Source organism: Taudactylus pleione, unplaced genomic scaffold (genome assembly GCF_031769625.1).
Source record: "Taudactylus pleione unplaced genomic scaffold, aTauple2 ptg000229l, whole genome shotgun sequence".
NCBI lineage: Eukaryota > Metazoa > Chordata > Amphibia > Anura > Myobatrachidae > Taudactylus > Taudactylus pleione.
Genome location: NW_028284631.1, coordinates 3,830,342 through 3,847,599, shown reverse-complemented (window position 1 = coordinate 3,847,599; position 17,258 = coordinate 3,830,342). Strand labels below are relative to the sequence as shown.

The 17,258-nt window shown below is 43.1% G+C and overlaps 1 protein-coding gene across 1 annotated transcript in view; it reads right to left on the bottom strand.

Annotated features, from left to right (window-relative positions):
- Positions 1-17,258, bottom strand: part of LOC148517044 (allantoinase, mitochondrial-like) — a 74,634-nt gene that overhangs the window by 12,524 nt on the left and 44,852 nt on the right. Inside the window, exon 8 of the mRNA XM_088479287.1 lies at positions 2,047-2,185. Coding sequence (XP_088335413.1) covers positions 2,047-2,185 — 139 coding nt within the window. The remainder of the gene's footprint in view (positions 1-2,046; positions 2,186-17,258) is intronic.

Below are 17,258 nucleotides of genomic sequence, written 5' to 3'. Positions count from 1 at the left end.
ATAATTAAAAACATCACAGGGGCACTATATTATTTAGTGATAGGGGGTGCTATATTATTTATTAAAAGTGAATGCAACAGTATATTATTTAGTTAATAATAATAATATTATTTATATTGCACTTTTTTCACAATAGGACTCAATGGGCCTGATTCTGTGGTGGACGCAGTAGTAGCTCTATGGTAATGCCATGGCCAATTAGTGTCCTGTTGAGATTCCCACGAGTCGTGGCGTATATTTACCGATGTGCATCCATAGACCCATCATCAATCGGACATTGGCTACAGCATCAGACATTAAAGCAACCCTATGTCTGGTGGTACATGGCCGCCAGAGGAACTACATCTTTCGACTCAGTTCCTGGCAGTAACGCCCGCTGTGGTTATCCACCCACCCCCCCGTCACCGCCAGGAACGCCCTTCGAAATTGCATGGATCTCTATGCAATTCCGATATGCATTTCCAGGCAGTAACCATCAGTACGCATGTGCAGTATTAAAAGATCGGACGCTTCTGTCCACCTCTCAATCAGGCCCAATGTGCTTTAAATTTGCATGTAAAAATGGTGATACAAAATAAACTTAAGTGTTAATAGACTACAGAAAAGGGAGCAAAGTATTTAGGTTGTATTTTCTTTGTTACGTCTTTGGAAATGTGCATTTATGAAATGTTTGAGTCTCTTCCTTCTTATAGCGGTCTCACTCTCGCTCAACTTCTATTGTATTAAATTCTCTCTGAAAACGTTCTTATTCACCAAAGTCTACCGGACCACTGTCTGATCCGTATCAATCTTCTTGTCATCATATTACACGGCTCCTATCTCTTCTCTTTAGAATGTAAGCTATCATGAGCATGGGTTGGGTACGGGATCCCAGTGACCAGGATGCTGACGATCAGAATACTGTCATCGGCATCCCAACAGTCAGAAGCCCGACAGAGTTTTGTAACTATTCTAACCCTCCCCCTAACCCACCTTTCCCGCAGCCTAACCCTCCCCTCCTGCACTTTGGGCCTGACTCATTACAGAACGCTATTGCAGCTGCGATTAAGCACACAGATCTGCTACGAAAATATGCTAATGTTTGCAATCACAATGCCATCGCAGCCCAACATAAAGACGCCCACTTCCCCTTGCTCACATCCGTAATACCTTGCAAGTCTGCGAAAACATCGGTACCATCAAGTAATATCGGAGCCTCACACACAAATACACAAGGTCAGACCTTACTCAGAAATTGCTAAAATTCCTGTAGGCAGTGAGTACACAAGCTGCGTATGCCATCTAAGTTGCAAATTTATGCACGCCCCTGTAACAGCGTTCAAACGCAATGGCACGTCTGCATTTCGCCGATCACCCCACCCGTCAATACCCCCAAACGCTCTCTTCCTGTTAATCACTCTGCGATGACTCTGTGATTGCAGTGATGCCTTTGCGCATTGTGATGCATACACATGTGCAGTACATAACAATCGCCCATCTGCATGCGTAATTGCGATCCATAATGAATCAGGCCCTCTAACCCTCCCCCCGCAGCCTAACCCTAAACCTGCCCCTAGTGCTTAACTCTAAACTTAACCCTAATACTCACCATCAGGATGTCAGCGGTTGGGATTCTGGAGCCGGGATTGAGACTGCTATCGGGATTCCGGAGACGGGATTTTGATCGCCGGCATCCAGATCGTCGGGATGCTGACTACATCCCGGTTTCCCTTGTAATGTTGTCCCTAAATTTACCTTGTTTGTATCACTGCTTTGCATGGAGCTTTATAGCACCCTGGATTTTGATGCGGTTGACCATTGAGTTGCATTGGGGCAAAACCAAGGCACATTGCGGTGTTCTTCATATTTTTCTTCCACTGTGTTTAGGCAATAGAATAAAAACATCTTCATACCCTAAACTCCTATGTCACTGGCAACGGCTGGGTCACCTGTGCTGGTTAATTTGAAAGTAAGGGCCTTTAATTATATGCAGAATAGGATGCCAACACCATAACGGTGCCCAGACTACCCAGTAGCATTTGTCATGTGAAATAAATGAATACTCACCAAACTGTAAAGAAGAAATCCCTCCCCAGGCTCTCATGAAATCACCCTCTTTCAGGAGTTTGAGGTCTGCTGTACATGGTGAATGGTCAGACACCACCATGTCTATTTCACCCTGTAAGAGTGCATCCCATAGTGCCTCCTACAGGTGGAGAGAGGTATGCGTCAGCTAAATGCAACAATCCTCCTGATTATTTATTATCCTTTATTTGTATACTGCAAATACTATTACACAATGCTTTATGTAGTATTATAACTTACATCATCCTCTGTCTCAAACACTAGGATGAGATCCATTTCTTCAGAAGTCAGTTAAACTGACGATATGTTGGTGGACTGGGGCAAACCTGAATGTAACCCAGTGTCCCAGTGCTGTGAGACAGCAATGCTACTCACTTTGACACTGTGCTGCCACTTTGACAGCATTCTACCATTAATAAATAATATAATACATTATATACTATACTTTGGAGGATTTCAGGTAAGCAGGGTCAACAAGGAAGTAGTGTCAGGCCATAAGCTGGATAACACTGATTTAAGTAATGTAATTTTTACATTTTCAAAGAAAAGAGGTAACTTATTTTGTCTTGAATGACACATTACAAAACACGTAAAAAAACAAAGGGGTCTATGTACTAAGCAGTGATAAGTGACAGTGAAAAGTGATAAGTCTGTGATAAGGTGCCAGCCAATCAGCTTCCAACTGTCATCTCACAGGCTGTGTTTGAAAATTACAGTTGGGAGCTGATTGGCTGGCACTTATCACAATCATCACTTTTCACTCTGTCACTTATCACTGCTTAGTACATAGACCCCAAAGTCACATATAGTATTTTATAAAATGTAAATGAAGAGATGTCAGGCTGGAGCAAGATTTTGTTTTCTATGTACAGTATCTGTAAAAAGCCCACTTCCTCCTGTCCTGGTGTAGAGCTCAGTTCTAGGGTGTGAGTTTGCTCTGGCCTCCTGCCTGTCTGCTATAATGTCTGTCTTTTGAATTCTGACTAGTTTTTCCTCAGGTGTGAACTACCCTTTAGTTGTAATAAGATAAACAGTAATGACGCGCTGTGATGAGAGCAACTGGTAAAAGGGATTGTCAGTCCCAATAACAAACAAAAATACACATATAAAAAAAGGGGGAACCAGCGCTGAATGAGTAATAATCACATAAATGATGGACGGTTTCTTTAAAAAATCAAACCCAATGGCATAGATAATTTTGCACCTATAATATTAAATATATAACATACCAATACATAAACATACAGTCAGACAAATATTATAAACACTAAAATGGTGAAGATAAAAAAATAAAAGTCCACCTAAAGACTGTTTTAGAATGAGAGTGTTAGATTAGGGCTCTCTCCTCAAAGTCCCGATTAGGATGTGGAATCATGCCCGGCGGTTGGAATCCCGACAGCGGCATCCCGGCAGAGGAGGAAATCCTGATTGTCCTAAGGTAAGTATTCACTAACCTATTTCTACCCCCTAACCCTAACCCTTCCTTAGGGGTGCCTAACCCTAACCTTCCCCCCCAGTGCCTAACCCTAATCCCCCCTCTAAGTTCCTAAACCTAACCCCCCCTTCCCCGCCGCCTAACCCTAAGTCCCCCCCGGGGGTGCCTAACGTTAACCCCTCTTCCCCTAGTTCAAACCTAGCCTCCCGGGGGGGGGTGCCTAACTCTAAGGTTCCCCCGGGATCCCTAAACCTAACCCTCCCCCCCCGCGGCTGTCCGAGCTTGGTACCCGGTGTCCCTTTGATCGGGATGCCAGGCGCCGGTCTCCCGGTGTCAGTAATATGACAGGCGTCTAGATTTAGACGCCTGTCATTTAACCCTCGCCGGGATTAAGCAGTCGTGAAGCCGGCTGTCGGGATTAGGTCCGCCGGCTTCCCGACTGCATACTTTAGGATGTAATTAGCAGCAATACAACATTACCAATAGATGGCTGAATAAGGTTGTCAGGAAGTCCTCTGGCATGCAGCACTAGAAGCACAAATGCTGAAGCACAATCCACAAGGAAACGTCCAAGGCTGCAGGTAGTTGAAGCCAAAGGGAGAGTCCAATAAATGTCCAGCAAACATATAGGATCAGATAGGTGGTGATGATCATGGCCGCTGGTCTCAATCCTGGCAGCAGAATCCCGGCAAGGGATTTAACATAGGCGTCGAAATACCAATGCCTATGTTAATCCTGACACCGGAATGCAGAGGACGCCAGCCCGAACGAAGGAAAGTCTGAGGCGCCCGTAGCATTATCCAAGGGGGGGGGGGGGGGGAGGGAGGGTTAGTATTAGGCACACTAACGGGGCTAGCATTAGGTTTTGGGGGGAGTGGAAATTAGGGTTAAGCACCCCTAGAGGGGAGGGTTAGGGTTAGGCACCACCGGGGGAGGTTAGGTTTAGGCCCCCCCACCGGGAGGGTTAGGTTTAGGGTTTGGGTAAGGGGGGACAGGGGAGGGTTAGAATACTTACCTGCCCCAGTCGGGATCTCCTCCTGTCGGGATTTCAATCCCATTCCCTTACAGCGTTGTATCCATTTCCTTCTGGACTGCAGCCCTTTTAGCATACATCAAGTTGGATCAATATTCCTGCTGCTCTTGCTGATTTTACACCTGTGATTTCCGGCTCAGTTATTTATGTGGATTTCTGCTGTATTTACTCCTCTAAGCCCCTGCTCAGGTTTGTACCTGTGATTTTATGCTCAGTTTCTACCTGTGGATATTTGCTCAGCTTATGCTGGCCATATACTAGTACGACCAGCATAAGATAAGATTCATTTTATTTCCCTTGAACTCCCCGGCAGTCCCGACCGCACTTTGGACACGCGAGGTACATACGATCTCACAATGCGATCGATCATGTGCCTGCTGAAAAACTGATCATCATTCTTCAAAATGTCACTGAAATGACGCCGGTCGGACGCACGATGCATCGCATGCACAAATACACGGCAAGATCACAATATGGGCTGCACATCTGATCATACAAAACGTTTTAAGAGCGGCGGAAGCGCGCATCGGATCGTATCCTATGTAAATACGACACGATTTCGACACAATTCATCGTACGACGTGTCTAAAATCTGGCAATCGGCCCGAAATCGCACTACTGTATGGCCAGCATTACACTTGGAGTTCCTGCTCAGTTTGTACCTGTGGATGTCACATCAATGGGCCTGATTCAGATACAGACACAATGTGCACCACTACTGCAAATTTGTATGTAACGGCTGTGTGGAAATTTGTAAATGTCGCAGCCACCGAGAATTTTATTGAGACATCCACCTGCAGCGTCTTAGATTCGGCGCTTGCATAAAAAGACGCAAGCATTGGACGCACATCGGTCGATCATCGAACTTTTGAGTAACCCTATAGTTACTCAGCATGACCGTCACAAGTAAGATGTTGGAGCCTTCTCTACTGTGTACAGGATTGCAAGCGCAGCCTGAGACACCCCGAAAACAATTGTGACACGCCTGCCTTTCTGTCACCACCTCCTCGTTACCTCCATCAAATGCTCCCTGGCTGTCAATCACTCTACGTAGAAATCCCCACCTCGAGCGATGACGAAACGCAATCGCAACATATGCGCAGAACAAAAAACATTGGCCAACTGAGGAAACATCGGCATTGCAACCATCTCTGTCTCAGGCCCAATATACACTTGTAAGTTCCTATTCAATTTGACCCGGTAGATTTCTGTTCAGTTTGCATACAGTAAGTGGACTTTCTGACACTACACCCGGGATCCTTCCATTGCAAGTAAATAAGCCTTCTGAAAACCCAGACCATCTGCAGGACACACTGTTAATACATCCAGCTATCTGGACTAGGGACAGGTTTCACAGAGCACTTCTTCATGACCACTGCTGGACAAGTAAGCTCTCACCAGCAGGGCCCTCTTCCCTCATGTGCTTCTACTTACTTTTACTTTCATCTATTCCTTACTCCCCTAACACTTTGTTACTTACACCCAGCTGCTTATATTGAGTGTTATGATAGTTTATGCAGCAATGTATATTCTATAAACCATGTCCTTGTCCTGCATTGCATTGTACTGTAAGTCACTGGTTTCTTGTTCACTTATTTATGTACTTTGTAAGGTTATGCGGAACACTTGTGGCGCCATATTATTAAATGATAATAATATCCTTGTCGGGCTTCTTGTTGACTCTGGACATGAACTACTGGTCTGGTCTGGCTAGTGTCGGAGTGTATGAAGTTAGGTGGTCTGATAATGCTCCTCCTTATTCAGTAGTTCCTATAGGGAATTTGGCAAATAGGTGCCCTTAAGTGCAGTATTAGATGGTGACAGCAATGTGATACTCTGCAGAAGGAATGCTGACAACAGGATACATTCAGTATCCTTGCACAGGGGATGCCGGCATTTAGAATACCAGCACCGGAATCCCGACACCTGTAAGAATCCCGGTGCCGGCATCCCGACCACAAGTAGCGGGGTTGGGGAGGAGAGTTAGGGTTTAGGCACTAGGGGGAGCGTTAAGCTTAGCTACTGGTGGTGGGAAGGGTTAGGTTTAGGGTGTGGGAGGGGGGAGGTTAGGTTCAGGCACCGCAGAGGGAGGGTTAGAGTAGGGAGAGGGTTAGTCACTAGGGGGAGGGTTAGAGTTTAGGCACTAGGGGGGGATGGTTAGGTTTAGGGTGAGGGGAGGGGGAGGTTAGGTTTAGGCACTAGGGGGGAATTTAGGTTTAGGCACCAGGGAAGGAGGGTTAGGGTAGGGAGAGGGGGGAGGGTTATGATACTTACTGACAGGTGTCAGTATCCTAACAATATCGAGATGCTGTCATCAGGATTTTGACCACCGGGATCCCGAGCGTCGGCATCCCGAGCACCAGCATCCCATACCAATCCAGCTGACAACTGCTGGAGCAACTCAGTACTCACAGTAGGAGAACGGATATTCACACAGTAGAGATGGTGTTATTGATGAGAGTGCATCGAAGGTGGATTGCTGGTGTTTGCAGGATGCTGCACAGAAGCATTGGTGTTCTAGGGGCCTCGAGAGGGGGGGGAGCGTGTACTAATTACCCAGGCTCGGGCTTGCTGGAGGGGCCCATTCGGGGCCCGGGTCCAGCACTACTCCCCCTCCCTCTTACGTCATAGCAGCGCAGCACACGCTGTTGTGTGCTGGGCTGCACTGGGAGAATGCTCGTGGCTTTTAACCACTTGACTGACGGATTCTTTTTCCAACAACTGCTCCGAAATTGTCGGGTTTTTTTATGATTGAATTAGGTCCAGAACAGCTATTTAAAACTTATCCAACACGATTTTGTAAAAGAAAATATTTTTTTAAACGCTGTATACCATAAAAATGGCAATTTTATGGTGTATAGTAGTGATGGCCATCGATAGAAACATCAGTTGTGACCACAGCTGCCGATGTTTCCTTCACCTTGGTTGGGGGCTGCCATCTATATACGTGTGTGTATATATCTATATCTATCTATCTATCTATCTATATATATATATATATATATATATATACACACAGTCAGGTCCATAAATATTGGGACAGAATTTTCAGATTTTGGCCTCTATTCACCACCACAATGGCTTTGAAATGAAACAAACAAGATGTGCTTTACCTGCAGACTTTCAGATTTAATTTGAGGGTAATTACATCCAAATCGGGTGAACGGTGTAGGAATTACAACAGTTTCAATATGTGCCTCCCACTTTTTAAGGAGTCAAAAGTAATGGGACTATCAACTCAGAAGCTGTTTCATGGACAGGTGTCGGCTATTCCCTCGTTATTTAATTATCAATTAAGCAGGTAAAAGGTCTGGAGTTGATTCTAGGTGTGACATTTGCATTTGGAATTAGTTGCTGTCGACTCTCAATATGAGATCCAAAGAGCTGTCACTATCAGTGAAGCAAGCCATCATTAGGCTGAAAAATCAAAACAAACCCATCAGAGAGATAGCAAAAACATTAGGTGTGGCCAAATCAACTGTTTGGAACATTCTTAAAAAGAAAGAACGCACCGGAGAGCTCAGCAACACCAAAAGATCCGGAAGACCATGGAAAACAACTGTGGTGGATGACAAAAGAATTATTTCCCTGGTGAAGAAAAACCCCTTCACAACTGTTGGCCAAATCAAGAACACTCTCCAGGAGGTAGATGTATATGTGTCAAAGTCAACAATCAAGAGAAGACTTCACAAGAGTGAATATAGAGGGTTCACCACAAGATGCAAACCATTGGTGAGCCACAAAAACAGGAAGACCAGATTACAGTTTGCCAAACAACATCTAAAAAAGCCATTACAGTTCTGGAACAACATCCTATTGACAGATGGGACAAAGATCAACTTGTACCAGAGTGATGGGAAGAGAAGGAACGAACTGCTCATGATCCAAAACATACCACCTCATCAGTGAAGCATGGTGGTGGTAGTGTTATGGCGTGGGCATGTATGGCTGCCAATGGAACTGGTTCCCTTGTATTTATTGATGATGTGACTGCTGACAAAAGCAGCAGAGTGAATTCTGAAGTGTTTCGGGCAATATTATATGCTCATATTCAGTCAAATGCTTCAGAACTCATTGGACAGTGCTTCACAGTGTAGATGGACAATGACCCGAAGCATACTGCAAAAGCAACCAAAGAGTTTTTTAAGGCTAAAAAGTGGAATGTTATGCAATGGCCAAGTCAATCCCCTGACCCGAATCCGATTGAGCATGCATTTCACTTGATGAAGACAAAACTGAAGGGAAAATGCCCCAAGAACAAGCAGGAACTGAAGACATTTGCAGTAGAGGCCTGGCAGAGCATCACCAGGGATGAAACCCAGTGTCTGGTGATGTCTATGCGTTCCAGACTTCAGGCTGTAATTGCCTGCAAAGGATTTGCAACACAGTATTAAAAAGTGAAAATTAGATTTAGGATTGTTTAGTTTGTCCCATTACTTTTGGCCCCTTAAAAAGTGGGAGGCACATATAGAAACCGTTGTAATTCCTACACCGTTCACTCGATTTGGATGCAATCACCCTCAAATTAAATCAGAAAGTCTGCAGTTAAACCACATCTTGTTTGTTTCATTTCAAAGCCATTGTGGTGGTGAATAGAGGCCAAAATATGAAAATTCTGTCAATGTCCCAATATTTATGGACCTGACTGTATATATATATATATATATATATATATATATATATATATATATATATAGCGACAGTACCACCAGAGGTGGTGCTGGTGAGCAGCAGAATCTATAGAGAGGGTTCAAGAAGTGAGCTAGTGCCCTAAGAGAGGGCTAGGTTGTTTATTATTTTCTATTTCTGTTTACTGGTTTCCATGCTGGAAGTAAAGCACCATTTTCATTTATTTTAGCTGGATCTAATGCTTTGGGAATAATGAAGAAATTAATCAGTTTGGAGTGCAGAACAACCACTCTGAGTTTCACAGCAGATGTTTAGTGGATAATGATCCCTCGTGACATGCAATTTCCATCAACGGCAGTGAGATATATAGGCACAGACAGCCGAGTTATGGGTAAAGCCAAATCATGGGCTAATGCTGAAGTAAAAAGTTCCCGACTACCCCGGAGTCAATTAATGCAGTGAGCATCTTGGATCCCTGAGGGTTCTCTAAAGTAACAGATAAAGTGCAATCAGATTGGACCAAAGGGTGTACTGACACACCTAGGGTGGCCTCTCTGGAAACCACTAGGTGCTGGAGTTTCCCGGACTCTCGGAGCAGGTGCCCAAATCATGTCCCATGCTGGCACGATGTCTCTGGTGTTCTCAGGGGAGAGCCGGTAAAGGATAATTTGCATGGATTCCTCTGTACTTGGAGGCTGTTTCTGGAAATGGGGTACCATTTTGGTCTTCAATCTTTCAAGCCTTCTTTTGTCTGGGTTAAACACATGAAAAGTCATCAAACCATCACGTGAATTGAATTTGGCCTTCTCGGAAGATACTTTCGCAAAATTTATTTTACTGACAGCATCGGCATTATCAACAGTTTCTCGAATCACAAGCTTGGGACTGCTGCAACTGTCACGATTCTTGATGCCTTTCATACTTGTGGTTTTTTAATCTTACAAAGTCTCTTTGCCTACTGTATCTTGGATTTCCATGAGACTTACTGAATGCAATTTATGATAATTCCTCATCATACCTCTTACATGGCTTGCCAATATTTGATCTGGCAGAAGATCTTCGCTCTGGTTGAACTTCCACGTGGATAGTTTCTGTTTCAGATCTAACTTCAGCTGCTGGTAAGTCCAGTGGCACATACTTGCTCTGCATATCAGTTTCCAACATTTCTTCAATTTGTGTTGTTTCGCATCGCATCTTGTGACTTAACAAGCTTTCTGGTATTTGTATTCCTTAATCTGCAACATTTGCTCTCATAGCAATAGCCAAGCATGATGCACTTTACTGACTTTGAATCCAGTTTTGTCTTTTCTCTTTTGGTTTATACACATAGGCCTTACTTTCAAAAGTTCTTAGATGTCTTATTCCACGTTTCCACTAGCCGAAATTTTGAACAACTGAACGATAAAAATATCATTATCGTTCATTATATTGGCCAGTGGATATGCCATCAAACACCAGTGATGCATGCTCCCGCTGGTCGTAGACAACGCCCGTACTTGCAGGGTAACCTGACGATATTGTCAGGTTCTGCAAGTACGAGGATGAGGGAGGGTGACGTCACTGAACAATATTGTGATTGATATCATTCAGTCAGTGTGCTCAATGTCATTTAGGACATTGAGCACACCACTGCCGGGGACACACTACACGATATCACTCATGGAGCGATATCGTGTAGTGGATATACGCCTTTACACTTAGTTTTCTGCTTGACCATGCTTCAATAGATGTTATGTCCTTTAGGGCAACTATAGGAGAACAGTTCTTGAGATAAACGGTTGTGGACACAGCTTCTGCCCAAAACTGCTTGTCTAGGCCTGGCCCTTCAGAATGCTCTCTCTACTAGTGTATGGTTTGCTAATTCACTGACACCATATTGTTCAGGAGTATAGACAATGGGCAACTGATGCTCTATTTCATATTTTCTTACAAATTGTTCCACCTCTTTGTTGAGATATTCTCCACCATTATCAGATCTCATGGTCTTGAGTATGTAACCAGTTTGATTTTCTACAAGTTTCTAATATGCAATCCTTTTCACCACTGTCAAAGTCAAATACCAAAAACTGAATGAAGTACAACAATAATTAACTTTCTGTACGTTTAAATCATATTTTATAAACTTAAATATTGCTTTTCAATATCATTCATTGTTATATGTTGGTGTTTATATTCTTTACGAACGTTGCACAATTTCCAAAATAACAGTGTGTAAATATAGCACTGCAATTCTATGTATGAAAATATATTTGATTTTGTAAGTGATCACAGATTCTGTGATCACTTATTTTATTCAACATTGCTTGTAGTTATGGCTTGTTTGGTAAATGCATATGCTTTCCATAAGGACCTGTTTTTAAGCATTAAGCATTTATTTGCCCAAATAATCAACTCTCCGGATGAGTGATACAATATGTACCTGCTTCAGCTGGAAAACAGCTTGCCCACCAAAACATAAAATAGCAGCACAGACCGACGCGTTTCGATCCTATAGGTCTTTTTCAAGATAGGAGATTATACATATGCAACATCTGTATATCTGCTTTCTTCTGGGCTAATAGCCTGCCCTTTGGGTAAATAAATGCTTTTGGATTTTTTAACCATTCATCTGGGTGGACATCCATTTTTCCTCGAAATAAAGTACAGAGGACAAGGTGGCTTCCACTAAAGATACCTAGATAAGAGGACAACACTTGAAACACACGTGAGTACGGTACGCATGAAGATCAAAGATACCTAGATACATCTTTACATCCCTATTGCCAAGTGAGTGGGGTACGTCCCCTATAACTTACTGTTATCGTTGGTGGGAGATCTGAAGAGAGAGATATATATTTTTACATGTGTCCATTAATTTAAAGAACTTTCGTTTACCTCATTATGAACTTATAGTGGAGGATATGTAGATCTATCTCATCCATTTCATTGTACATACAGATATACCCATTGGGATTTTTTGTTTGTTCATTTTCTCTTTTATGTTTACCACCACGGAGTGAATTTGACAAATTATCAGAGGGAGCCAGGACCTCAAGATCGAATGTCCAATCTGAGGACATAAGTGGTATATATAATTATTGTCCCATTGTTCATCCTTGTTATAGCCTGCAGCGCACCCCTCCGGGTTCCATTTTTAGGTTATATTCATTGTGTTTTGGGGTGTTGGGTGACACCCAGGGACCTGTTGAAGGGTGCTGTTGTTAGAGGTTTGCGCAGTGGAGGTATCTAGATCCATTGTATTGAAAAGTATGAAACCACCTATGCCCAAGGTGCTCTAATATGACAGTAAGAAAATAGGTTTTGTGACTTTAAAATATATGCATACTATAAATTCCTTATAAATGCCAGTTGGTAATGTCATGATGTGGCAGATTCCTGTCAGAAAGGGCTGTTCTCTCCTTCCTCTTCACACCTAATTTCTTTTGCTCATAAACATGTGAGAATGATAAAACAAAGAGAACCAATGTGTAGTATGTTTCATTCATTTCATTCACAGACAGATCTAAAAGGTATGACAATATCTTCTATTCAAAGAATGAGGCATACCCCACTCACACTATATATCGTGGGCGTAAACATATATAAAAGGTTTCTTTCAGATTTTGTATGGACTACACGTGTGCAGAGGATAAGTCAGCGTACCCCACTCACTCTTTAATCAGCAATTTGTAGGCATATAAAGGTTTCTTTCAAACATAGGATCAATGAGTGTACCTCAAACTCACACACAGTATGTTGTAGCAATACACAAAGGTTTCTTTTTGTGAATATTCTAGGGAATGGATACGTACCAACAACTTACAATGTTTAAATTAGTATGCCTCCTATAACAGTTTCTTTGCCAGGATTTCTTAAGGATGTCTCCTTTCTTGTATTCTAACCAAAGTGCAACAGTGCTTATATGATCCAACATAGATTTAGTTGATAAAATAGCACAAATCCCCAAACAAACTCACTAATTAACACAATGGGCCAAATGTAATAGGGTGAGAGTTTAGAAAATGTGAGAGTTTAACAGTAAACGCTCACATTGGTTGAGTTTATCTTTAAAATGGGAAAACATCTGGATGAGAGTTTAAATCGTGTGAGTTTTTTTCTAAAAACAGGCGAGTTTGCATGTTCTTGGACTCTATTACATTGGCCGAGTTTAAAAAGTGTAAGAGCTTTCTGCTGTGCTAAACTCTCACATTTCTAATCTCTCACCCTGTTACATTTGGCCCAATATGTCCATACACAGTACTTGGACAAACAATGTTTAAGAAAAAAAATGGTATAACTGACATAACAATCCAACATGAAATAAAATTGTTATGTCCAATGTAAGCAAATCTATTATACCAGAGCTCCAGTGACTGTAACTTAATACATATCACATCTTGTGCCTGTAGCTACGATGGTCCCTTTTCTGTTTCTCATAATACACTTTCCTTTAGCGAAGTGAACTCTGTGGCCTCTCTGTTCTAGGACACTGATGGTGATAAGTTTTGTTCCCATTTCTGGTACCTAAAGCACGTCTTGGATCTCTGTGACATTTATTCATTTTGGTGTTATACAATACATGCCTTAAATGTATCCTCCTCATGTCCACATATCTTTTGCTGACTCTTTCACATGTATTATAGAATACACTTGTATTTCTACGCTTCAGCTAATGGTCCCCATGGCTCTATATCATCTGGGTTTGAATCTGCATCTGATTCTACAGTGACCCTCCACAACCTTTCACACTTTAATTACATTTGCATAAAAATCTTCCAAGTTCTATAATTTTCTGCACCTTTTAGCTTTTTATGATAAACCCCATTATAGGTGTAGCTCCTGCATTTATGCTTCTTACAGACATAACTTTGCGGCTTCTGTGCTTTAATCAGTTTCACTGCTGCTATACTGCACTGGGCACACTCTGTGCTGTCTTTACTCTGTGTTCTTATGCAGTCTGCACTACACATGTGCCTAAGATGGCATCTGTATTCTGCTTTTGGTGTCTCTAATAGCTTGAATATCTGGGTACCTTACACCTGTGAGTCTGGGTACTTTACACCTGTGTGCTTGGGCCAATAACCTGTTGGAAATTATGTGTGTGCAGGTGTTGATATTGCAGAGTTATTTAGGCACACACCAGTGGATGACTCAAACTATGAACAGCCGAGTCACTTAACCAGAGGTGCCGATTATTGATATATATAGCAGGTACAGCCGTACTCATTGTTAGATGCACACTGGCAATGAAGTAGAGCAGGGTTCTAATAGCTCACCACCCAGTGAGTATATACTGTAAATGGGTAGCAGTGCAGGGATGCTGGAACAGCTTTATATGCAGGTACTGTATTAACTAGGTCTCTCATATGAGCTAAGTAGGAGACTTCTGTCTCTCACTATGTCACTCTACACAGCAAAGACAGGATGGCCCCTGCACATGCTCAGTAGTTAGCTTAACGGCCATCTTGGGACAGGGTATGAAACTTCCCTGGAGGACAGGAAGACTGGAGTCTGCGCAGAAGTACACTCCTCTTTCAACAATATGTGAGAGTGTGTTGTTTGGGGGAACAAACATTTTAGAATAGCCCACGGGAAACAAGGTTTCCATCAAAGGTAATAATCACTATTGCTTGTTTGTTAGTGTATTAGAGGTTTCATATTAAACAACCGCAACACAAAGCACTGTACAGTGAAATAAAAGGGATAATTTGGAAATGTAACAGAATTGATTTATTTAATGCAAATTCTCTGTAATTCATAATTAATGTGAGATAAATATAAGACGAAAGTAACACAAACCCTTACGTTAGCAAGCTATGGGGCCTATTCATCAACACTAAAATAAAGTTTTTAAGGACATTTTCCTTAAATAACGTTATTTTGGTATTCATGAACAGACTTAGCACAGGAGATATCACAGATATCCCCTTGCTAAGTTCCCCTGCGTTAATTTCCTCACTCCCCATACATTAGTATGGGGATGTGGAAATTATGGTATTCATCAAATTCCGAAAATTATAAATTTTCGGAATTTGATGCAGTTACTAATCGCAACTGTGAGGTGGCGAATAGCAGAATCCACTTACCTGTATCAGCGTGTGCAGGTCCCCCGACGAGTCCCTCCGGCGCTCTGCTCCGTCCTCAGGCTCCGGAGGCTGGTCGGAAAGTTTAGAAAAAGAAAAAAAAAAATTTTTTTTTCCTAACTGTCATGTGGTCTGCTGGGAAACCACATGACAGACCAGCAGGACGGAGCCGGAGGCTGCTGCGCGGACAGGTAAGTCGGGGGGGGGGGGGGAAGGTGAGCGGAGGGGGGAGGGGATCGAGGGGGGGGGTACGAAACTTAACGCATCTGTAGGCAGTGCTGCGCATGCGCTGGTTTTACAGATGTAACAGCGCATGCGCAGCACTGTTTCCAGATGCGATAAGGTAGTGTAGGCAGGGAAAAGTATCTATTTCCCGAAAAGCTGTCACCGCAAAAATGACAGCTTTTCGGGATACTTATGGAGAGGTGGAATGATGAATTCCACCTATAATTAGCTAGAATTCCATGAGAGTTCTAAAGCTAATTATCTCCATTGAATTTTTATGTTTTAATGAATAGGCCCCTAAGCCAGTCATCTGAGATTTTGCAATTTAAAGCAACAAATAAGGGATGTTTGCTATTCCAGTGTGCTACTGAGTTCAAAACAAGATTGTTTACCAACTCAATATAATGTTGAATTCACACTGAAACAATATAAGTGAATATTTGTACATGATTAGAAATACTGTTCTTTGTCCTTTAAATGTAGGCATATTGTGATGCAGAAGATTAGGTATAATGTTATACTGTACTAAGATACAGGAACACTGCGCCTGGCTGTGGTCAGAGCAGGCAGATGGTTGCATAAGCTCCTGCTTAATCTCTATATAGTATCCTGCTCCCCTGGTGGTATCGGGCTGAAACTTGCACCATAGGTGCCTTAACCATCACTGCACCTCCGGTGGTAGTTTGATCTCCCTGCGTGCCTGCTGACTCTATATACCAGCTCCGGTGCTGAAGACAGCCTCCTCGTCTAGCTGTGGCCCCGGACGCAGTTTCCTTCCCACTGCTCCCGGCGCTCCTGTGTTGTCTGGCCGGCGGCAACCACCACTGTATGGTGTATAGATCCCAGAGGTAATAGATGCAGGTGGCTCAAGTGGCTCCCTACTAACTTGCCACACCACCATTCCGTGCCGCCGCCATTTTGAGCGAGGACGCTTGCTGCTGAATCCGCAGCCCCTGTCCTGCTTACATGGGGCGCACCCAGGCCTCCATTACAGAGCTCCCATACCTCTTCACTGCTGGTTATCTCCTCTTACCTCATCTGTTATTCTGTATAAGGCAAGAATGGAAACCTCTCTACAACAGATTATTCAAGCTATTAATGCTTCTGCCCAGAGGCTTATCAGCAAATTTGGTGATTTACGGGTGGATATACTCTCTCCTTGCTGTATCCCTTGAAAGTCTCGGGAGGAAGTTGAGGTGTCTGAATCTCCATTTTCTGATCCTGCAGTTCACACTCCATTTGTGGAAAAGCACTTTATGGAATTCTCCTTCCCTATGACTGTGGTTCTCCCTGAATTTTATAAGCTCTGTCTTTTAACCATATGGGCTGTACCGTGGTTCCAGGAATTGCCGCCAGTGGCGTCACTAGGGTATATGGAGCCCAGGGCAAAATTAAATATGGAGCCCCCCCCAAAGTGCATGCGCCAAAAAATGGGTGTGGTCACATGCCACAAGGGGCGTGGCCACTGAAAAATGGTGCGTCAACATGATACCTCTTTCTCGTCACTCTGCGAACATTCCTTTCCATTACATATGCACCACCATCTTGTCTGCCATCTCAAGCTGCAGTGGTGAAGGAGACGCTGACGTGTTATGTGAACACTAAAATGTTCATTAATAGTCATTCTTCTGTCACGCGTCATCACGGAGCTATAGTAAAGTCACAGGTGACATCATTTTAAAGAACACAGCTGATCTGAGTGCCTGCTGCGTCTCGTATGTGGCCACTTACTTTTTTACCCCAGTCACTTATCGGGTTATTTATACTTTATATTGTGGGGGAGGGGGGGATTGTTAGAAGTAAGTTAGTG